The 23,856-nt window shown below is 37.1% G+C and overlaps 1 protein-coding gene across 2 annotated transcripts in view; it reads right to left on the reverse strand.

Annotated features, from left to right (window-relative positions):
• Positions 1-23,856, reverse strand: part of C6 (complement C6) — a gene marked incomplete at both ends in the record, with an annotated part of 70,428 nt that overhangs the window by 4,628 nt on the left and 41,944 nt on the right. The window contains 8 exons of one of the 2 annotated variants that reach the window (XM_080703580.1): positions 871-1,112; positions 3,429-3,519; positions 8,838-9,026; positions 9,961-10,093; positions 13,411-13,522; positions 17,087-17,258; positions 18,678-18,903; positions 20,352-20,518. In XM_080703580.1, the coding sequence (XP_080559706.1) occupies positions 871-1,112; positions 3,429-3,519; positions 8,838-9,026; positions 9,961-10,093; positions 13,411-13,522; positions 17,087-17,258; positions 18,678-18,903; positions 20,352-20,518 (1,332 nt within the window). Of the gene's footprint in view, positions 1-870; positions 1,113-3,428; positions 3,520-8,833; positions 9,027-9,960; positions 10,094-13,410; positions 13,523-17,086; positions 17,259-18,677; positions 18,904-20,351; positions 20,519-23,856 lie in introns of both variants that reach the window. The other variant, XM_080703579.1, reaches the window with a different exon arrangement.

The following is a 23,856-nucleotide window of genomic DNA, read 5'->3' on the forward strand; positions in this document are numbered from 1 at the left end:
ATATCACATAGAACATGATCCTATTTTATCTTTTAAAATTTATATTATGTGTATGGCTACCCCTGAGATTTCTGAGGCCCCAGGAAAAGTAATTTTATGAGGGTGCATGTCTATATAATTAGTCACCCAAATTCGAATATCATCATTATACCGGCAGTCCAAGTTCAAGCAATCCTGAGCAAGAATAACCTTCTATCCAATGGGAACAGGTTGCTTATTAGGCTGCTATTGGGGAGTGAGGGTCTGCCCTTGGGCCAGAAATAACACCATAAGCATGAGTCACACTGCTTTTTAGAGCATCTAGCTTAGTCGGTCATGATGGAGAAGAGAAGCAGGAGAAGGGGGGATATAGTACCTGGGTACATGTGGAACCCTATATGGGCTCAGGGTGTCTGCGCCAGCCCTGGCTGGTCCAGGCACTGGGAGATTATTTAAGGCATTTAAGGAAGATCCTTTTGGCGAATGGTATCTACATGAGATCCAGTCCTACCAGCCCCTAGCAGGTCTCCACCCCAGAGGAATGACTAGACGATTTTGAAGGAGGGCCTTCAAAGCTGGTTGTGGAGGGAGTGCCTGAAGTGAGAGACCAGCACGAGGCTCTTATTACTGGGGTCTAAGTGTAATTCTGATTATGCACATAGAAAAAAATGAAAAAACACCCAGAGTATAAAGGAAGTTACTTCTAACTGTGTATGGTTATATTTTGTCCTTTCTGTTTAAGTCATTTCAAAATATTGCTTACAGTAAAAATAAATTATTTTTAGGAGAAGTTATTTGAAAAAAGAACCATGAGTTCTAAATGCAAAGAAAACATACTATATCACCTGAGATAAATTTAGAGAGTATTTCTAGTATGCGGCCGAAGCTTACCTGAACACCTTTCCCAATCGTAGCAGGTGTTGTAGCCACAGGATTCTTTCTTTGTGCTATTGGATCCAAGTTTTATCCTTTCAAGAATCCATTCTAACTGTGGACCATCTTGGCAGGAACCAATATGTAGAAAATGAAGTTTCTGATCATTTAAGCATTTCTCAGCCAAAAACTTACAAGCAGGTGAAGTAAAGTAATGTTTGGAATCCATATCAAATACACAGAGATCTTCAGAATAATGACTGTTCAGAAAAAGAAAGCAATAATTTACATAGGAAAATCCAGAAAAATCAGATAGTCAATATGTTAACTTACCACTCAGCTTTTTATATTTAAAAAAATATAATTTCTCTCCTTTCAGTCCCTTATTTCATCTTCTTATTTTGTGGCACTGGGGGTCAAACCCAGGAGAATTCTACCTCTGAGCTACGTACCAGCCCTAGTTTTTATTCTTTATTTTAAAACAGGGTCTCACTAAGTTATGGAGTGCCTCACTAAGTAGCTGAGGGTGGCTTCAAACATGTACGATCCTCCTGTCTTATCCTCCCAAGCACTGGGATTACAAGTGTGCGCCATCACACCTGGCTTGGGATTCACCTTTATAAACTTTCATCTTAATCTTGGTAGTTTTCCAAAATGACTTCAACTTTAAGTCTGAAGAACTCAGTAAGATCTTCCATAATTTTATCTGTTCAACTATCCTTCCTAGCATTATTTCCCATCCTCCTAAATTGCTATCACCAGGCAGTTGATTTGATTATTTTCTAGATTGGTATGATAATTTTTCCTTTGCTACCCTCTATGCCTTGCTCAGTAAAAAAAATGCATGGTCTCTTCTTTATCTTTATCCAGTGCAGTTCCTGGTGACACTGAAGCCTACCAAGATCAACCAGGTCCATGGTCTGTGTCTTCTCTGATCTCCAGAATACTCAGTTACTGCAACATCAATGTAGAATATGTCATATGGACCTTATATCATTGTATAGTGTTTCAAGTGTGTTTATACTGTGGTTAAAGCATACGCATTTAAAGGATTCCCTGGGTGACCTGCTTCATCTCCCTAAGTAAATGAATGAGTCCTATTACCATAGTTAACACGTGGCCATAGCCTTTCTCTTGCTGCAAAGGCAAGATTTCCTTGATTGCTTCAAATTTGAGTTTCTCTTCTGATATCTACTTTAGAGCTAACAATCAGTAAACCAGTGTACAAAATTGTTTCCAGGAACTAGAACCCATAAATGGGAACAAAAGGCTACTTTCTACATTCAGGGAACTGAGGCTGTGGGGATAGCCATTCCCATGAACACCTTCGATCCATATAAAAAATCTAAAGTATATAGAGGGAGAAGGGACAGCTTGTATTCTCAAGATTTGGTATTGAACAGATAAGGAGAGAAGCTTCCACTGATTAAATAGATAATGTGAATGTTGTAAGTAGTCCTCAAAAGACCATTTGCTGGTGATGAAACTCAGTAGCATGAAACCACTTTGAGGGCCACTTGTGATGAATATCAAGTAGGGTAGACCAAGTCACAATGGGCCAAACTATGTCAGGAGAGATAGACAGAAAAAACTCCTTGCTTTCCAAAATGACAGCCATTGAGTCCTTACAAATATTTGTTCACCTCGTCATAGAGGAATATATGAGCAATGAGAATTAGCACTGAAATAATCCCAGCTATGTATAGTCTTTGTTGTTGCTGTTGTTGTTGTTGGTAGTAGGGATTGAACCCAGAGGCATTCTGCCTCCAAGTTATACCCGAACCCTAATTTTATTTCTTATTTGGAAACAAAGACTCACTCTGTTGCAGAGGGCCTCCCTAAATTGCCGAAGCTGGCTTTGAACCTGCAATCCTCCTGTCTGAGCCTCCCAAGTATTGGGAATACAAGTATGTGCCACCATTCCTGGCTTTTGAATGTCTAGGCATAAAGAATTGCATTCCCCAGCCTCTCTTGCCATGTGAATAGGAGAAAGTTAAGAGATGCAAGCAAATGGTGGGTCTTCTGGGAAAACTTGAAAGAACTTGTCCCTGTTTGGGCCAGCCTTCCTTCCTGCTTCAACAGAAAAATCTTGCATGACAAATAATTGGGAGGATGGTGAAACAGAGTTCAGGGAAGACGCTCTGTCTTTAGGATATATTAGTCGCCATGCTACCCTGGAACACACACCTCTGCATTTATTTTGTGAGATAGAGAAACAAAATTTCATCTTAAGCTATTATAGTTAAAACCTTTCCCGATGCATAGTTGGGGAAAGGAAAACTTTGATATAGTTGAGTTTGAAGTTTTTAAACGGACAAGAGTAAGCCTTTAAAATAAAAATGAGACTGCTTAAATAAACAAAAGACATGCAGTCTTAGGGAACCAGGCTGAGAGATAACTAAAATAGCTTGTTACCCAATGGGGAATGAGAAATTCAACAGTGCACAGGGTTATCAGTTATGTGAAAATTAATATGTTTCATGTTTGTGCTCCAAGAAGCTCAGATTTTCCATCAAGCTGGTTACACTAGACTGGTTTTTCCAATTTGCAAACACAGTCCACAGAGGACTTCTTACCCACAGTCTTCTTCTGGAGATATACAAATGCATTCAGATCCAGACTGTTTTTGACCTGGCTGACAATGGCCCTTTAATTTTGTTAGACTATCTGAAACAAAATAAAAAGGAGAAAAAAACATCACACAGCATAGATTTCTAGAGATAAGCTAGAACTCAAGAGAAAAGGAGTAGCAAGGCGTTCTCAGTTATCTCCTGTAGTTTGGTCCTCCATTTTGGCTTCTACAAATACTCCACCTTCTATTATATACTCCACCTGAACCATCATTTCAAGCTAACATACACTGCCATTTTCCAACCTGAAATTGCTGTTAAGTTCAGAGAAAATGAAATCGGTGGAGTTTCTGTACATTTGCTTCTCAAATATGTACTGAACACTTGTGATATTCTCTGAAATCTGCTAGGTTCTGGGGATCATGGGTTGGGCAGAATCTAACCTGTATTCTGTGCCCACAGAGTTTGTTGTCTTGTGAGGCAGATAGGCATTGATAGAACACACTAACACATATAGAATTACTGCTATTATTAGTGCTATTAGAGAGAAAGCATCTAATCAAGCAAATTGATGTAACCAGAAAGAGTAGGAATGTCAAAACGGGGAGGGAGGAGAGGATATTGTTTGAAGCAGAGAGAACATCGGGTACAAAAGTGTTCAAAAGGCAGGCAGCATGTGAGTTTCCTGGAACTGAGAAAAGGCCAGTATGGTTGAAGTGCCGAAAAGCAAAAGCATGTGACAAGATGTGGCCTGAGAATTAGATATGTGGTAGTCTGTGCGGGGTCTAAGGAGGCTCCCCTTCCGCCTTCATTTTCTGAGCAGTGCAAGGTCTTTGATGGGTTTTAAGCAGGGAGTGGTGTGACAAAATAGCATCTCGATTTTGAAAAAGAAATGGCTTCTGGCTTTTGCTTAGATAATAGATTTGGAGAGGCACAGGGGCTCAAGAGAGATGTGTCAGATAGTATATGAGGTTATTATGGTAACTCAGGTGAAAGGGTATGGTAATTGAGACCAAAGTACCAAGGTGGAAGTAGAGAGAATAGATACACTAGGATATATGAAGCAAGTTAAAATCAATGGTATCACATACTGTGGTAAGTTATGAAAGCTGTCAAGTATGATTTTTAATTTTCTGGGTTGCATGAGGAAATAGACATTGGCACCTTATCTAAAAGCAAAAATATTTGAAGATGTTTAGTTTTAGGCAGAGAGAGTGATGAATCGAGTGTTTTTCTCCACACATGCTGAATTCATGGTAGCTTTAAGACATTCAAAGAATATAAAGAGAGAAGAGTTTAGGTATGATTTTAAAGCTCAGTAGAGAAGGCTGTGCTCAAGATATAAATTTATTAGCTTATGAGGGACTCACTGAAGCTCTGAATGTGGGGGGATTCCTCAGCAGGAGGGTGTGACATGAGGTGAGGGGACATATCTGAGCCTGAAGGAAGTCTAACGTTTAATATCCTAGCACAGGCAAGAGGCTACAGAAAGCATAAAGCGATAATCAGAGGGGTAGGAGCTAAACAAGAAGGTGTGTCTTAGAAACCAAAGAAAGAACATATGTGTTGAAGGTTTCTGAGAAGTCAGAGAAGATGAAGACACAAATAATATACACTGCATGGAACAATATGACTGTTGACTAGGAAAACCTTGCAAATGGCTTTTTTGGATCCAACATTTGACTTAAAAGTCCAAAGTTCTTGCAAGAGGAATCAATAGAGAAATACAACTCCTAACTGCAAGAACTTGCCCATGAATAATATCTGAGGCAGTAGTATATTATGATGAAGAAGGAAATAAGGGCAAGAAGAAAGTATGGACAGAAAGTAGAAAAGGATGGAAGTAAGGAAGTAAAAAAGAAAGAAGGAAAGAAGGAAGAAGAAAGGAAGGAGAAAGGGACAAGGTTAAGTGGAGGGGAGGTGATGGAGGAAAAGGGGAAGAAAGAGGCAGCATCAGTTGCTTCTTCATCAATCTAGAGTATAAGAGGAAAGCAGACATTAATCAATTAATCTAATAATGGATTTATTATCAAGAGTTGACAAGAGTATTAAAAAAAGGGAACACAGTTTCAAGAGATAATATATTATAAAGTCTCTAATGGGAAAAGATTCATCAGGAAATGATGGTTGGACTAAGGCGAGGGAGTGAGTAATATGTACTTGAAGGAAGGGGATTAAAGTAGAAAGAATGACACTTGGGGTATATTACCCTTGGTCATCTTTGTCTATATGGAGGCCCACCCAGAGAATCTTTAGAACAATTATGCTGGAACTGGGGATGCCCTCCTGCACATGTTAGATGAAACAAACTCTCTCCATCTGGAGCTGACAAGTCAGGCATCCAGTCCACGGGAGCAAGATGGTCTTTGTGATCCAGTTAACTGTCAAGATAGGAAATAGCAGCCATATCTAGATAGTGTCTCAAATTACATGGCTCATGGTTTTTCTTCTTGGCCCACTAGGTTTGATAAGAGAAAGGAGGTTTATGTTATAGACAAGAATAAAGGTTGAAAAAATCATAGCTTTCCTTCTTTGCTGCATTTCATTTTTTTTACTATGATCCTGTGTTAGGGTCCTCATTCCATCTGGTCAGATTTGAACCAGAAGCTTCATAAACCTGGAGATCTGTAGCTCGGGAAAGGCTGATGCTACTAAGATTCACAGTGATGTGGGATTATGGGACTGGGTTTTTTGTTTTGCTTTTATTTGGCTGGTGGGTTTGTTGTAAAGTTATGCTTCTTTGCCTTTGTTAAAAAATTTACACATGAGACAAGCAAAAGCCACAAGAAATGCATTGTTGCCAAAGAGAATCAGTTTCAGTTGTCACAGAGCACATGGCAGGAGTCCTTGGTCTTTCTCAAAGCCTCAGATTGAAGCAGGTACTGTTACTGAGCTGCCCACATTGCTCAGCGTATTGAGAACTTGGACATGAGAACTTTTTGTGACCTTTGGTGAGAGAGAAAGAGAGGAAGAGAGAGAGAGAGAGGGAATGTGTGTGTGTGTGTGTGTGTGTGTGTGTGTGTGTGTGTGTGTGTGAACCCAGGGTGTTTTACCTCTGAGTTACACCAATTTATGTTTTATTTTGAAACAGGGTCTCTTTAAGTTATCACATGCTGGCCTTGTCCCAGCTTCCTAAATACTGGGATTACAGGTGTACATCCATCACATCCAGCTGGATCATAATTTCAATTTCTTATCCAAGGACAGAGTCATCTGTGTGTGTGCATGAATATGTGTCTACACATGCTCTTAGGGATGCTCTTAGGAAGAAGCTATCAGTGATGGTGTCCATAGCATGGTAATTCTATGGAGCCTGCAATTTCCAAACACACCCATTTATCTGATAGTCATACTATTTATCATTTCTTATTGTGATCAGGAGCCCAATGAAACCAAGATACAATATTAACCTGAAGATCTCAAAAGTTCCCAGGAAATGTATTTATCAATAGTTCTACCTAAAGTCATTTGAAAGGTTAACTTTCTCCCTTTCCTTCATACATTATAGAAGCCCAGGAGACAATAAAGAAGCAGCATGATCACGAGTTTAGGGGTTATCAGAACAGCTGCAGAATTTAGTTTGACTCAGACTTGTATAACCTTGCATCTAATTTAGCCTCTGGGTGCCTCTGATTTTTTTTTCAAAGGCAAAATGAGTCTAATCATATCTGATCTCAGATGGCTCCTCAAGGATTTTCTGATTAAAAATGAGACATTATTTGAACAAGCCTATTGAGGAACTTGGAAGATAAGAATTAGCAAGCACTCTCTAATCTACAATCAATGGACTGGCCAGATGAGCTGGTGCTCAGACCCCAGCTAGCTGACCGCCTCACACTATTTCACATTTTTTGCGCCATTCTCTTCTTGAGCTTCACGGTGCTCTACCTTATGGACAGAGCTGTATGTTTGCTAGATCACTTTTGCTTGTCTCCAAATCTACTTATGACAGTTATTATTGCAGAAGTTGATTCAATATGTAAACTAAAACAATAAAGGAGGAGACATTGTGTTATTTCATTAAGGCTTAAACAATTAAACAAAAGTGATTTGCAACAGTTATTTTTGAATTAATTGTTAATGAGGCCACTGAAATGATTGAGTAAAAACATATGTATGAGAATTCAAAAGTATTCTCTAATCAATTTCTTCAAAAATGTTTTAAAATATTTTCTTCTCTCTAAAACAATGATTCACTCAATTGTGGAGAACATTTGGATTAACTAGAAGAGTTTTAATTTATTTTGCTTATTTTAATTGAAACTTTTTTGTTGTTGTTTGTGGTACTGGGAGTTAAACCCAAGGATTCACTGAGCTACATCTCCAGAATTTTTTACTTTAAAAATTTGAGACAAGATCTCACTGAATTGCCCAGGCTGGCCTCAAACTTGCAGTCCTCCTAGCCCTGTGATTACAGGTATGCACTACTGTATTGAGATGAAAGCATTTGAATTGATACAAAGATAGTAGATATTTGGGAAATACAATGTGATGCCTGGATACATGTATGCATTGTGTAATGTTTAAATCAGGGTAAATAAGTCTATCTCTTCAAATGCTTATTATTTATTTTTAGTGAAAACATTCCTAGTTAGGAGGGTTTTTTTTTAAACAAATACCAAATGTTCAGCCAATCTCTAATCAACAGCTTCATGAAGGTTGAGGAATGGGGCTTAGGCAGATTTTTCAAAGTTTACCACCTAGCAGTAAACAACAACAACAAAACAAAAAACAAAAAAAAGATTTGTTTTAGAGAATTTGATACAAGGAAACATAGATGATGAATTGCTTGTTTTATTCAAAAGCATCAGAAAATTTCTTTTAGGTAAGAATAACATGCCCAATTATATTTTACTACTTTTCTATGGCTCTCCATTTGAACCCCAAAGTTTAGTGAACCATCAATTCTGATATTCCTAGATGATCAATTCTTCTTCTTTTTTTTTTTTCCATACTGGACATGAAACCAAGGGGTATTTTACCTCCAAGCTACACCCCCAGTCCTATTTTTTATTCTTTATTTTGAAACAGGTTCTCAGTGAGTTGCAAAGGGCCTCACTAAGTAATAGCTGAGGCTACCCTAAAACCATGATCCTCCTGTCTCAACCTCCCAAATGCTGAGATTACAAGCATGCACAATGCCTGGCCTATATGATCAATTCTGATCTTCAACTCCTAAATATCAAAGTTTTACAAAGAAAATTTAACCTACTCTATAAATTTGAAAACATCCACTGGTTAATCATTTATTAGACCATATCACCTCTACAGGGAGATATGACCTAGCTTTCCAGTGGAAACTTCTGCTCTCTGCCTCCAGAAAAATGTTAAGAAATAGCATTGCTATAGATCCTTTATTACCACTCCTGGGGAGCCAGACCTTATTAGAATCCCCACTCCTGAGCTGCTACTCACCTTTTTCACAGGTGAGTGAGTCTGAAATAGGTGGTGTCCAGGAACCCTCCTCACATGTGTACCTTGATGGCCCGGAGACAACAAAACCTTTGGGGCAGGTCAGCTCAATGGATTCACCAATCTTGTATACTGTCTGAAAGGGTGTGAGCACCAGGAGTTCCCGCACAACCGGCTTGAGGCACCCAGTCCCTGGAGGAGAGCAATATTTCAGTCATGATTAGTGTCTGAACAGAGCACTCAACAAATATAGGCAGATTTCATATAACTCAAAAGGTGATGTTAATAAGATTTACCACATTTTCTCAGTGTTGGCACCTCTGCTTGATCATGAGACCTCAAGGTTAAGGATTCCAAGTATCCCCTCAGCAACTCTACTGAAAATCCCCCTTGAGTTCTGTTATCTGAGGCTCCTTTGCTAAGAAGTGGCTCCAGACATAGACAACTTTCACTCTTTCATTGTGACCTTCTTTTCCTTCCAAGAAACTACTACTTTTCCTTTTTTCCTTTTCTACTTTTTGGGTTTTCCCAAAGCAAGTTACTACATTGTGAGTGACATAGAAGTAGGTCATTCTAACTGATGTTGGTCTCCACTCTTCTTCAAGGAGTCCCATAATAAGTTCCTGGGGTCCCCATTTGAGCCTTTTTGAATCTCAGTGTTTACTGTAGTAGAGTATGTACAGGGCCTACAATCTCATTCAGTCTCCTCAGCAAACAATGTCAATATGCTCCAATGGTTAGGGTCCTGGAGACAACTGCATGCCACATAACCCATTTCTATACAAAAAGAAGCTACGTATCATCTTCTTGGGACTCACCAATTTTTACATCAGACAAGGCAGATGTCTGTGGTTAGAGACAGTTTGCAGACTTCCTGGATTTCTTTCTAAGAGCATGCTTCACAGTGCTGTGCATATGAAACTGATATGCAGGAGAATTGCAATATGGAGTTGTTTTGAAATCTAATTTTGGCAAATGAGCCATATTTACTGCTTCACTAAGTCTTTTCACCACAGTGACTAAAAAATAGTAAAATGTGCTTATCCGAGGGTGTGATTTTCCTCTATTTATATTGAGCTCACTCATCCTGCAGAGTAATCACACAAAACGTTCACCCAGTTCTCACGTTGGCATTCCACATCCCCTCGCCTCCAGGTCCTGTCTGGTAAGCATCGGAAGTACTGGTATCCAACAGTTTTGAATCCAGTAAGGCATGAAATTTCAACTTCTTCCCCAACTGAGTATAGTTTCTTTTCATTCTAAAATTAAAATAGACAATTATTAATGCTATGAATAAGAGTCTCTAATGATCTCAGGATCATCTGGATTTCGTCTACTCCATCATCTATCTACTCAGTCACAGTCTTCTCAAATTATGCTCCAAAATACCTCCTGTTCTTTTTTTTAGATTTTTATTGGTGCATTGCAGCCATACATCTAGGTCCCTCTTTTTCTTCTTCATTATCACTATCTTTGTTCATAGCATTTTTTATCTCTTACAGGAAAACTTTCCATCTGGTTATTCTTTGAGTCTGTTTTCCTTATTCCTATTCTTAATTGATTATATACATTATACCTAAAAACTTGCTCCTCACTATATATTAGATTTTGTACTATTCCTAGAGTAGAAAAGCTACGTACTTACTTTGTGTTGTGATTATAAATTGAATAAGGTATCCTACATATAAAGCAGATAAACGTAGTTATTATTGTGACTAATGAACTACAAATCTTTTAAAAATATTTCTCATTTCCTAATAACCATGGGTCATTATATATTTTCCTAATTAATGGGTAAAGGGCAACTATTATCACACAGGGGACTTACTAAAAATTTTAACCAGCACTGCCAGAAAAATTAATAAATCCATTTTCAAAATAAAAACGAGTGTTATAGTTCTTAGTTTAAAGTATTAGCTTTAACCTACTTTTCCATCATCACTTACTATTATTTTCTACCATAGAACCCATGCTCTAGTGAAACAAATTGACTGTCATTCTTTGAAAATAATATTCTCTTTGGTGACTAATGTCTTCACTTGGCTGTTCTGTCTGTCACTGATACCTCCTCTCTTCCTTTCTCTTGAGATACAACTCAAACAAAACATCTTCTGTGAAAACTGCCTTGGCTTCTCCAGCTTCATGAAGTTTATACCATTCTTTCAAATCTGAAGGCAACTTGTAAAAGTTCTATTTTTGTAGGGCTCTGTATTTAAAGGCACGGAGATGGGGATGCACATCTCTGACGCCTGAGTGGCAACCTCAAAACCATATCTCTGTCTCCTGAATCTTGACAGGGGTCTTACTAATTCCTTGAAACTTTGCAAAACACTATTCTTCCCGGGGTGGAGTAGTGATGCAGTACTCTCTTCTTTTACCAAGAAGAGGACCAAGAATCGATTGGGAAGTTATTATCTCAGAATTGAAATTGGGATTTTTAAGATAGGTGAAAGCACAAACATCAACTTTTGTTGTTACTTGGCCACGCGACTTAACTTGTCTTCTAGAAGATTCTTAATTTCCTGGATATAAAAAGACTATCTTACTATTGGTTATTACTATTGTGTCTTTGTTTTCTAGGGAAAAGGGCTAATGGATAGGATTAATAATTTAGATATTTTATTCAAAGACTATACATTATTTTTGTGTGTGAATTCCTCTTGAAATAAATTATTATCGTGAACATTTGTTTCCATTCGTCTTATGAAGAAGTTACCTATAAGTTCCTATTGCAACTATCAAGTTTAGACCAACACACCTGCTAAGCCAGCTGAACAAAGAAACCTTACCCAAAGTCACTTTCACTTGTCTATAGAGGGAGGACTGTGTCCTGAGCACTGAATAAACATCCTCATGTTCAGTAATATCATAGTTCTAGCCTGCAGTTAGTCATAACTGCCTCTGTTTAAATCCATACAAGGGGAGGTTTGATTCTTTCAAAGCCAGAAATTGTTCATTAGGAAAAATTTAAGTTGTTATACTTTTGAGTAAAATCTATTAGCAGATACAGATCAGGTCTTTGATAAAGAGCAAAATAAATGAAGGAGCAAGTTTATTTCTTAAAAACATCAACACACTGCTTTGGTTTGAATGTCCCTCTTAAAACTCACATGGAAATTTAGTTATCATTTGCAACAAGAGAGGTGTTCAGGTCAAGGGTGTGCCCTCATGCATGGACTAATGCTACTGATAAAAGGACAGGTTCTGCTCCACCCTTTCTCCCGCTGCCTGTGTGTGCTCACTTCCTCTTCAGCCATGTTCTGACACAGCAGAAAGCCCTCAGCAGGGACCAATGCCACACTCTTGGACTTCACAGCTCCAGAATTTTGTTTGAGGTAATAAGCCTCTTTTTTGTAACCAGTCTGTGGTATTTGGTTATTGCAGCAATAAATAGACTAAGGCACAAATAAATTAATATTATAAAAGGAGTTATAATAATCATGAATCATTGTGTAGAGCCTTCATGTGTTTTTAAAATTTGAATGACAAAACAAGGCTCATTGGTGTATGTATGTCTGTAATCCCAGTACCTGGGAGGCTTAGAGAGGAGGCTAGTTGGTTCAAGGACAGCCTCAGTAACTAAGTGAGACCCTCAGCATCTTAGTGAGACCTTGTTTTAAACTAAAAAATAAAAAGAGCTGGGGGTGTAGCTCAGAGATAGAATAACCCTGGGTTCCATCCTCAATACCGCAATAAAGGAAGAAAGGAAGAAAGAAGGAAAGAAAGAAAGAAAGAGAGGTAAATTAAATAGGGAGCATGCCTTATGTAATCAAATTTAAGTATTATGTATCTCCTGAAAGGTTTATTTCTAAAGCCACAAACCTGACAGTAAGTATTAGAAGCACATGTGGCTTCATAAGAAAGATGAAATTAAAAGGCACATTACGATTATATTGACTGCTTAAGGACTCTACAGTTTCCAACTTAAAAAGACAACACAAACCCAGTGCCTCCAATTACAGATTATACCTAAATATAGTTTATCTTTCTGGTAACATGCCTGAAATAAAAAAAATTAGTTTGTTTATATTTTGAAATAAACAACTGGACTTAGTTTCAGATTCTTATAAATAATCCAAACTTATATTATGCTAAAGTTACATTTTGTGTGTGTGCAGTACTGGGTATGAAACCCAGGGGCATTCTACCTCCAAGCTATATCCCCAGCTTCATTTTTTATTCTTTATTTTGAAAAAAGGTCTCCCTAAGTTGCAAAGGGCCTCACTAAGTAGTAGTTGAGGCTGGCTATGAGCCATAATCCTCTTGTCTCAGCCTCCAAAAATGCTGGGATAAAGTCTATTCTCTACCCACACAATTACACCATCATCCTTTGAACTAAGTGGTATCAAAGAACACAAACAACTTTCTGTCCTTTCATTTAACAACCAGGTATGAAGACATCTGCAGGGAGCTCAGGATGAGAGTGGTCAGGCATGTATAAATCTTACTTTGTATTTTTAATGTCAACAGAAGATTATTAAAATAGGAAAAGGATAACGCCATTGAAAAGAAAATACATTCTTTCTAAGTTCTCTTTTTTGAACTCCAAACCAAAAGTGAAGGTCAGCATGCTAACCCAGATAAATCCATTTTCTGGAAGAACTGGCTGAGGACACCCTGAGTCTGCTTCTATCTCAGGAAGATCCACCTCTTTTGTTTCTTCATCATCGCTGATACATGGCTGCCCACTAAAAGGGAGAGATAACATGTTTATGCATATGTATAATCTCTATGAGTACATATTATATACATATATACAAATTAAAGAGAAAAATTACTTAGATAAGAGTAATAGATTGAGTGTCTCGCTAATATACTGTTGACATAGATACTATTCTAATTATTTCTTTACCTAGCAGTAAGATATGAGTATCTGAATCATATGTTAGTAGAGGAAATGACCCAGTTTTCCATCTTAGCTCAACTTAAAATTTTTCTCTTTTTGTTGTTTTAGAGTTTAAAAATAAGTGTTTTCTCTTAAACTATTGACATTTTAAATTTTTTGCTTTTATTTATTTAGTTTTTATTGGTGCATTGTAGTCATACATCTGAATGAGATAAAAGATGGTGGAGACATACATGTACACATCATCCAGTTAGCCTTTATCTAATTCCTGCCCCATTCCCTCCTTCCTATACATGGCATAGTGATTGACTTTGATATGTTTAAGTACATCATGTGCTTTAGAGAGTTTCCCTCTTCCCCTCTCCTGTCCCCTCAGTTAGGTTGCTTTATTTGCTCTAGAGGAGCAAATTATTAAAATAGGAAATTTTTAAATCTCTTTTAAGATCTTTTAAGATTTTTAGATCTCTTTCTTCATCTATAGTTCCTCCTGTTACCCATTTCTCCCTAGCATTCACATATTAGGGAGACCATTTGATTTCTTATTTTTTGTGACTGACTAATCTCACTTAGCACAATGTCCTCCAATTTCATCCATTTATCTGTAAGTGATGGAATTGTGTTTTTCTTTATGGCTGAGTAAAATTCCATTGTGTAAATATCCCACAGTTTTGTAATCCATTCATCTGTTGATGGGCATCTTGGCTGGTTCCATAGTTTAGCCATGGTGAATTGTGCAGCGATGAACAAAGATACACATGTATTAGTTTGATAGTTTTTTTTCCTTTCTTTTGGGTAGATACCCAGAAGTGGTATTGCTGGATCAAATGGTAAGTTTTTTCCCATTCTTCTTCTGAGGATTCTTCATACTGGGTTTGAACTGATTTGCAATCCCACCAACAATGTTTTTGAGTTCCCACTTCTTCACAACCTCACCAGCATTTGTTGTTGTTTGTGTTTTGAATGATTGCCATTCTAGTTGGAGTTAGGTGAAATCTCAGGGTAGTTTTGATTTGCATCTCTGTGATTGCCATTCTTGAGCATTTTTTCATGCATTTATTGGCCATTTGAATTTCTTCCTTCATGAAATATCTATTTAATTCACTTGCCTATTTTTAATTGGGTCATTTGTTTTCTTAGTGCTGTGTTTTTTGAGTTCTCTGTATATTCTAGATATTAGTCTGCTATCAGAGGAGTACCTGGCAAAAATCTTCTCCCATTCTGTTGGCTCTCGGTTGAGGTTCTTGATAGTTTCCTTTGCTGTACAGAAGCTCTTTATTTTATGCAGTCCCGTGCATTGATTTGCCTTTTAGTTTGTTGTACCTTTGGGGTCTTGTTGAAAAAGTATTTATCTGTGCCTATGTGTTGCAGTGTTGGAACTATGCCCTCTTCAAGGAGCCTCAGGTCTCTGATCTAATTTCAAAGTATTTGATCCATCTTGAATTGACTCGTGCAAGGTGAGAAAGTTTCATTTTTCTGCATATGGTTAACCAGTTTTGCCAACACCATTTATTGAATGGGCTATCTTTTTCCAGTGTAAGTCTTTGGCCCCTTTGTAAAAAACCAATTGGCTGTGGTGTGGGTTTGTTTCTGAGTCTTCTATTCTGCTCCATTGGTCTATGTATCTGTTTTTGTGCCAGTATCTTTCTGTTTGTATTACAATAGCTTTGCAGTATACTTAGTCAGTTATTGTGATTCTTCCTGCATTGTTTTTGTTGCTGAGAAATACTTTGGCTATCCAGGTTTTTTTTTCCAAATGAATTTAAGGACTGATTTTCTATGTCTTTGTGAAATAATCTTGGTAATTTAATGGGCATTACATTGAATCTGTAGATCACTTTTGGAAGTATGGCCATTTTGATAATATTTATTCCACCTATCCATGAACATGGAAGATCTTGCCATGTTCAAAGGTCTTCAATTTCTTTTTTCCATGTTTTATAATTTTCTTTGTAGAGGTCTTTTATTTCCTTGGTTAAATTTACTCCTAAGTATTTTATTTTTTGTGGGAAATCCTGAGTGGAAGTGTTTTCTGGATTTCTTTTTCAGTGGATTTATGGTTGGTATACAAAAAAGTTTCTGATGTTTTAAGATTGAATTTTGTATGCAGATACTTTGCTGAATTTGTCCATAAATTCTACAAGCCTTTTGGTTGAGTTTGTTGGGTCTTCTAAGTGTAGTATGTCATCTGCAAATAGTGAAAGTTTGAGTTCTTCTTTTCCTATTTGTATTCCTTTGGTTTCCTTTTCTTGCCTTATTGCTTTGGCTAGAGTCTCAGGTACTATATTAAAGAGAAGTGGTAATAGCATATCAAAACCTCCGGGACACTTTGAAGGCGGTATTAAGAAGAAGATTTATAGCACTGAATTCTCACATAAGAAAAACAGAAAATCTTCAAATAAATAACCTAAGGACATGCCTCAAAGCCCTTGAAAAACAGGAACAATCTAACCTCAAAGCCAATAAAAAACAGGAAATTATTAAAATCAGAGCAGAAATTAATGAAGTAGAGCATTAAAAATACAGAAAATCAACCAAACTAAAAGCTGGTTTCTCGAAAAAATTAACAATAGCCAACCAAACCAAAAAAAATTAAAAAAGGAGAAAGAGAATCAACCCAAATTATGAACATAAGATATGAAAAAGGAGATATCATTACTGTCATTGTAGAAATCCAGAGGATTATCAGAAACTACTTTTAAAAACTATACTCCAACAAAATGGAAAATCTGGAGGAAATTGACAACTTTTTAGATAAATACCACCTGCCTATACTGAGTCAAGAAGATATAGAAAATTTAAACCAACAAATAGCAATCAAAGAGATTGAAACAGCAATAAAGAGCTTACCATTAAAAAAAAGCCCAAGACCAGATAATTTACCAAGTAAATTTTATAAAATCTTTGTAGAAGAGGCAATCCCAGTACTCCTCAGTCTATTTCATGAAATAGAAAAAAGGGACTCTCCCAAATACATTCTATGAAGCCAACATCACATTAATACCAAGACCAAATAAAGACAGTTAAAGGAAGGAAAACTACAGGCCTATATCTTTGATGAACTTGGATGCAAATTGCTAAACAAAATACTAGCAACATGCATTCAAAACCACATCAAGAAAATCATACCCATGACCAGGTAGGGTTCATCCTAGGGATACAAGGCTGGTTCAATATACGAAAATCAATCCATGTAATTCATCATATAAACAGAACCAAAGACAAAAATCACATGATCATTTCAGTAGATGCTGAAAAAGCATTTGATAAAATCCAACATTTATGATAATAGCACTACAGAGAATCGGAATAGAAGGAACATACCTCAACATTGTAAAGGCAATCTACAATAAGCCCACAGCCAACATCATATTAAATGGGAAAAACCTCGAGAATTTCCCCAACTTACAAATTTTCCATTATTGAAAATGTGCAGTCCTCTTCCTGATGTTCCTCCCCCTCACAGCGGCTCCCTCCTTGTTGAGGGGCAGGGTTATTGCACTCCCGGGTTCTAGATCTCTTGTAAGTAGGATTGCAGGTGCTCCAGGAAGACCAGCAGCCCCAGTTCCCATCTACTGCATCTGGAAGAGAGAAAGAACCATCTGTCATTGTGAGAATTTGGGCTTTGCACCAGGCCAACCCGGCTTCTCCACTGTGAAGCTGTGTAAGCTACTTTGTGTAATAGTATAGGGTTAAATTGAGAATCAAAATGAATAACTAACCTGTGTATAGTGGCACAGGATTGTAATTGCAGTAATTGGAAAGCTCAGGCAGGAGGACTGTGGGTTCAAGGCCAGTCTCAGCAACTTAGTGAGGCTCTCAGCAACTGAGGGTGACCTTGTTTCCAAATAAAAAAATAAATAGCACTGGGGGTAGAGCTCAAAAGTAGAAACCCCTAAATTCAATCCCTAGTACCACACATATGAATAGAAATACTTATAGAAGTGTCTGATATATCACCTGGTTTCCCTTTCTTGTTCCCACAAGTATTAATAAAATGTCAACAATTATGAATCATTTTTCACTGTCAGTAAATATATACATATATATATGTACATACATACACATATTGTATATGTATAAATATGAGCATTTTAATAGAATTTGAGGTAACTTTGTATGAAAACTTTGGTTGTGACTTAATTTAACCCTTATTACAAAAGTATCCTCCAATATTATATGTAAAAGTTTATAATAAAGTATTATATATTTATCTTATGACATGTTTTATTTTATTTATTTCATATTACAGATATTATGCTACACAAATGCATATGCATTTTTTTTTTTTTTTTTTTTTTGCGGGTCTGGGGATGGAACCCAGGGGCATTCGACCTCCGAGCTGCACCCTCTGCCCTATTTTTTATTCTTTATTTTGAAACCGGGTCTCACTGAGTTGCAAAGGGCCTCACTAAGTATCTGAGGCTGTCCGCGAACCGCGATCCTCCAGGTCTCAGCCTCCCGAATGCTGGGATTACAAGCGTGCGCCACCACGCCTGGCTCGCATATGCATTATAAAACATACAGATAGATATTTTAATACTTGGGTAGATACTAGTATTGTCCTCACTTTATGGGTGACAAGATTGTGGCATGGAGAGGTGAGACAACTTTTCCAACATCACAGAGCTGATAGGTTATGGCTGAAATTTATAGTAGGGTTTGACTTTAGAGCATTTTTTTTTTTTTCTGGTACTGGTGATTGAACTTAAGGTATTCTACATCTGAGCTACACCCCACCACTTTTTATTTTTATTTTAATGTTCTATTTTGAAATATAGTCTTCCTAAACTGCTGAGGCTGCCTCTATGATTCTCCTGTCTCATCCTCCCAATTCCTGGGATTACAGGAGAGCATCACCATTCTCAGCTAGAGCCTAATATTTTGAAGGATTATTTTCTTTGTGGTTGCTAATAAGCCTTGTTTTCTTTTAATTAACCAATCTGCCACATCCTTTGGGGGAGAAGGTATATTACAAACAGTAAATTACAAATACTTACTCGATTCATAATCTGGAGACCGCCTCTCACAGTTGTCTCCGTAGGTGCCGCTCTTGCACACACACAGACATTCTGTCCCTGAGAGCGTGGGGCGGCCATTATTAGGGCATGGAGCACACTGGCAAGGGTCAAACTTGGCTGCATATTCTTGAAAAGCTTTCCTTAGGTTGTTCCGCTTTGTCACTGCACAGGGGATGTTTCTTACCAAGTCCATGATGGGAGCAAGCTAAGAACAGATATTAGAGAGGAGGTCCAGTCACATCCCCTTTAACAATATGCTTTCATCTCACGGAGTGAGAGGCAAGGCCTAGAAAAATCTAGCGCTTCCAAGAAATTATTGTAGAATACAGCGCAGCTCCCGACTGAGTCTGGAGAGAAGAGCCCTGTACCTGAGGTCAGGTGCAATCACACTTTCCTGCAGCTCTAAAGTGAAGGAAGCCATATGCAGGGTGTTGCTTTTTGGTCTTGCATGGTGCCATTTATTGAGTACCAAAGGCATGCACCAAAGAGCTGAGATAGGTGCCGGAGAATTAAGTAGCTCCTTAATGCTCTACTGAAGCCTCATTATGTTTGATTTGTGCAGAAAAATCTAGAGAAGATAAAGAAAGAAAAATCTAGAGAGCATAAAGAAAGGCTCTCCTCATTCTTTGTTTTCCTCAGGACAGTATTGCCTTTTGATGGGGCCAGATGAGAAAATGTGGAGTGGGAGAAAGAAAGAGAGAGATTTGTCAGTAGGGTGAATGGAAAAATTACAGTAACAAAGAATGGAGTTAACACCAGCACAAGAAAAACAGTGCTTATTTTATTACCATTTTTAAATCCCAAAGAAATGTCCATCTAGTATATGACTTAAAAGTGCCCAGATGGGCAGCTAGGTCTCATTTTCCTGCCATCCCCTGTTGTGTTCAATATATTTTCTCGCTGCATGTAAATGTCTCCATTTTCATAATGATTGAACGCCTTTATCTTCATTTGAATGAAATAAACATAATAGTTCCTTTGGAGGCCTTTTAAAATGCAGTACTGTTATATGCAAAACAGATTCTAAATGGTATATGACTGATACAGGCGCAAAGTGTTACTTAAATAACAAAAACAACACTTAATGTAATTACAGCAAATATGAAACTGGTACACTGAATCAATGATGACAGAAACAGGAAGTCAAATGGATCTAAAATCCTATTTATCGACAGTGCTCTAAGTGAAAATTTAGGAGTGTTCATCAAATAAAGACTTGCAAGGAAGCCACAGAAACTAAATTTATTGTACCCATGGGGAGATGAAGAGTACGACTGCTGGTACATTTGGGCCTTTTTACTTACTAAATTCCCTTTCCCAGGATTACAGCACGTTAGGAATCCTAAATGCTGTACCAGAATACTTGTTTGAATAGCCAAAGCCAAAGAAGTACAATGGAACTTTCTTTCTTTCTTTCTTTCTTTCTTTCTTTCTTTCTTTCTTTCTTTCTTTCTTTCTTCCTTCCTTCCTTCCTTCCTTCCTTCCTTCCTTTCTTTTTTTTTTTTTAAAAAAAAGGTACGTTGTGCATTCATATTAAAGAAACACATTTCCTTTATCATCTGAGCAGAAAATGGTAAAGGAATAGTGTAGAATGCAATTTGGGCTGCTTGAAATTCCTTTAACTCTCTTACCCTTTACACATTTTAATCTTACCTCAAAGTCAATCACAGCAGGATTTTCCTTCACTGATTCTAACCACTCAGAAAACACTTTCTCCTCTGGTCCAGAGTTCCCTTTTTCCCACGCCAAAGCTGCTGCATATTCACTCCTCCCACCTCGAACCAGGGATATGGATTTCTCTGCTCCTTGCAAAAATGAACCTGCAAGGAGTTTCAAGAAAATTACCCACTTAATTTTATTGAAAATTCGTCCTCTCAAGAAATGCATCTTTACATAGGAGCGAGAAATGGGTGGTGCCATCTTGTAGCTCTAATGAGTAGAGTTAAGTGAATAAAGCAAGAGAAGAAACACACCTCATCCCCAGAGGGAGTTTAACATGGGAGAGATGATAAAGTGCCAGCACTACCATTTATTTGGCACATGGTATCTGCCAGGGACTTTACACACATTGTCTTACATAATTTTCATAACAACTCGGAGAAGTAGACATTTAGTAGCTTTTAGTTTAAATGTAGATTTAGTTTAAAGGTGGAAAGTAATTTGTCCTGGAACACATGGTTAGTAAGAGGCATCTCTGGGATGGAAACATAACCTAGCTCTTGACTACTTTGTCCTTTATTGTTTAAGGCCAACCCTCCAGCTTTGGATTTACGTTAGCCCAGGTCGTGGGCCCCTGGAATATAAACCACATACTTCTCGTATCCAATCAGTTGATTACCATGCCAGAAACATCCAGTTACAGATAATAGATGATATGATGCTTTTAAGAGCATTTTAAAGGATAAACACATTTTACCCAAAAGGAAAAAATAAATCTCAGGTTAAGAGTTGGCACAATGTTTCTTTAGTGCATAGATTTCCAAAGTGAGAAATACCACCCCTGGTGGCCACTGGAAAAAAATTTAGATACATAAAAGAATGCAAAAATTTGTCACTGGATCTTTCTATTTACTCACTTAAAAAATGCTGATTTACAGGAGTGGGTGCTGAAAGTAATGTTTTTTTTTCCCTAAAAAGATGGCAGTAAACCAAATAAGTTTGGAAATTTATGCTTAGAGGAACCATATAACCATTTAACCATATAAGATATTTTATTCAAATTTCAAATTAATTGCTACTAACCGATGGTAACTTTAACTAATAAAAAAAAGATGTGAGTAGTAGAAAGCTACACTGAGGCATAAGATCAAGTAAAAATATTAAATGTTCATGTAAAAATTTTCAAAAAGTTTATATGAAATAGGGACTTATTAATAATAAGTTTTGTTCTAAGCATATGCAGCCATGACTATGAGAGACTAAAATTTTTTTATTCCATCCAAACTCTCTTCTACAATTTTCTAAAAATATTTTTTAAATAATACATTTATTCCGTTTGTTAGGAAGTGTATATGTAATAGGTATATCATCTCAAAGTAATTTAAAAATTATTATGGATTTGAAAATTTGGGAGTTCAATTACTTAATTGAACAGGCTCAAGGATAGAAATAGACAAATATATGTTCCTTCGTATTATTTTACCTTCACCATTTTTTTTAAATTTAAGCAATTTGTCATCAATAAGAAATTGTTGATAATCTTCCATGTACAAGGAGAGAGAAATATACAATATGGACCCTAGTACACATTTGTAATCCCAGTACTTGGGAGGTTGAGACAGGAGGATTGCAAGTTCAAAACCAGCTTCAGCAACTTAGTGAGGCTCTCAGCAACCTAGTGAGACCCTGTTTCCAAATAAACACATAAAATCGGGGTGAGCTTGGCGGTAAGAATGCCTAAGATCCAATACTAACTTCTGTGTGTGTTTAAGCTCTGTCTCTACTACACCTCTCATAATTCAAGCTGCGTCAAAGCTTTTGCATGTGCAGCTTCCAGTTAGAGAAGACTGAGAAAAAAAGAGTAGAACTTTGTGTTTTGAACTGGCAGGTGTACTTTTATAATTCTGGCAGAAATCGTAGATTTGAAGGCCACAATTTTCAATGTCAAGGGCTGGGCTCTTGAGAGAAAAAAGGATTCTTGAGATTTTTATGCTTGACTTGGAATATCAAGAGCCAAATCTGCTAGGATTCAACTCAGAATTTTTTTATAATATCACAAAATGAAAAAAAAAACATATAATGACATTAAGAGCCTCTTTCCTTTTCAAAAGGAAAAAAAATTTTTGAGCAGTGGGAAAATGGAGAAGATTAGACATGTGGTAATGATGTTTTAGAGTTTGTAGAATTACTCACTGCAGGTCTAGGATTTGTTTTGAGCAGAGTTCTGAGAGTGATCATGGTACAAGAGAAATCTGATAGAAACTCATGTATATTTGTACTTAAATTTTCTTTATTTAATAAAAATGGTGAGGCTTGTAGAGAATATTTTATATTCAGTCTGGCACCCGCATGAGTGGTTCCTTGGTTTGCTTTAAAAGCTTTCACACTTCTGAAGAGAGTCAGGAGTTCCCTGAATAAAGGTAGGTGAGGAAGTCTTGAGAGAGAGAGAAAGAGGCATAGATACAAGGGGCCTGATGTTGGGCAGCATGAGGAACATTCAGAGTAAGAACCTAGTAATCAAAGGCCAAGCAAGGCAGGACCAGCAACTTTGGCAATGGGTGCCAGAGTGTATCAGTGAAGCCCAATGCAGGCAAATGACATGTTAGCTGAGGCCAGCAAAGGCAAAGGCCTACATGCTAATAAAGCTTTCATTTTTCTCTGATGCTAGTCTGTACCCAATCCTTTGTCCAAACATCTGTATATACCCACACCCACCTACACACCCACACCCACACACTTTACACACACACACACACACACACACACACACACACACACACACACACACAGGTTATCTCTGGGAAGCAACAAAGGAAATAAGTGAGGGAATCTTGCATTCGATTGAAAGTTGAAAATTGAAGCCCAGAGGGACTAGGCTGCATTACATTGGCAGTTATATGTTTTTTAAACACCTAGAAGCAATGGAGAGTTGACAGATATGCTGAGTTCCATTTTAGAAAAAAAAAAAAAAAAAGCTATCTTTGAACATGTGAATTGTTCCAATTTTTTTCATTCATCTCTTGTTACTTGGATTTTGAAGTTGTCAAGTAAGAACTCAAGAATATATAATATCAGAAATCTCTCATTTTTCTGAGATAGTCTTCTTATTTTTCCATATGAAAAACTTTTTTCTTGTTACAGAAATTTGTAGATTTTTAAAAATTTTCTTGTTATATGGAATTTTGTTATTGAATAGTCTGAATATAGCCAGATTTTGTTGCTGTTATGGTTTTCAGTCAAAATACTTGTAGAATTCATTTTTAAAATCTTGAATTTAGTAAATTAACCATGATTTACTTTGAAGTTGCATACTTGAACATATACATATACATATAACTATATGTAACTATACATATAGTTAAAATTTTTTCTTCATTTATTTTAGAGATTTTTTTTGGTACTGAGGATTGAATCCAGAGGCACCATCACTGAGGTGCAGTCTCAGCTTTTTTATTTTTGTTTTTTGACTTAAATTCTTGCTAAGCTGCCTGGGCTGGCT

The sequence above is a fragment of the Muscardinus avellanarius genome, assembly GCF_963383645.1.
Source record: "Muscardinus avellanarius genome assembly, chromosome: 1".
NCBI classification, from domain to species: Eukaryota; Metazoa; Chordata; class Mammalia; order Rodentia; family Gliridae; genus Muscardinus; species Muscardinus avellanarius.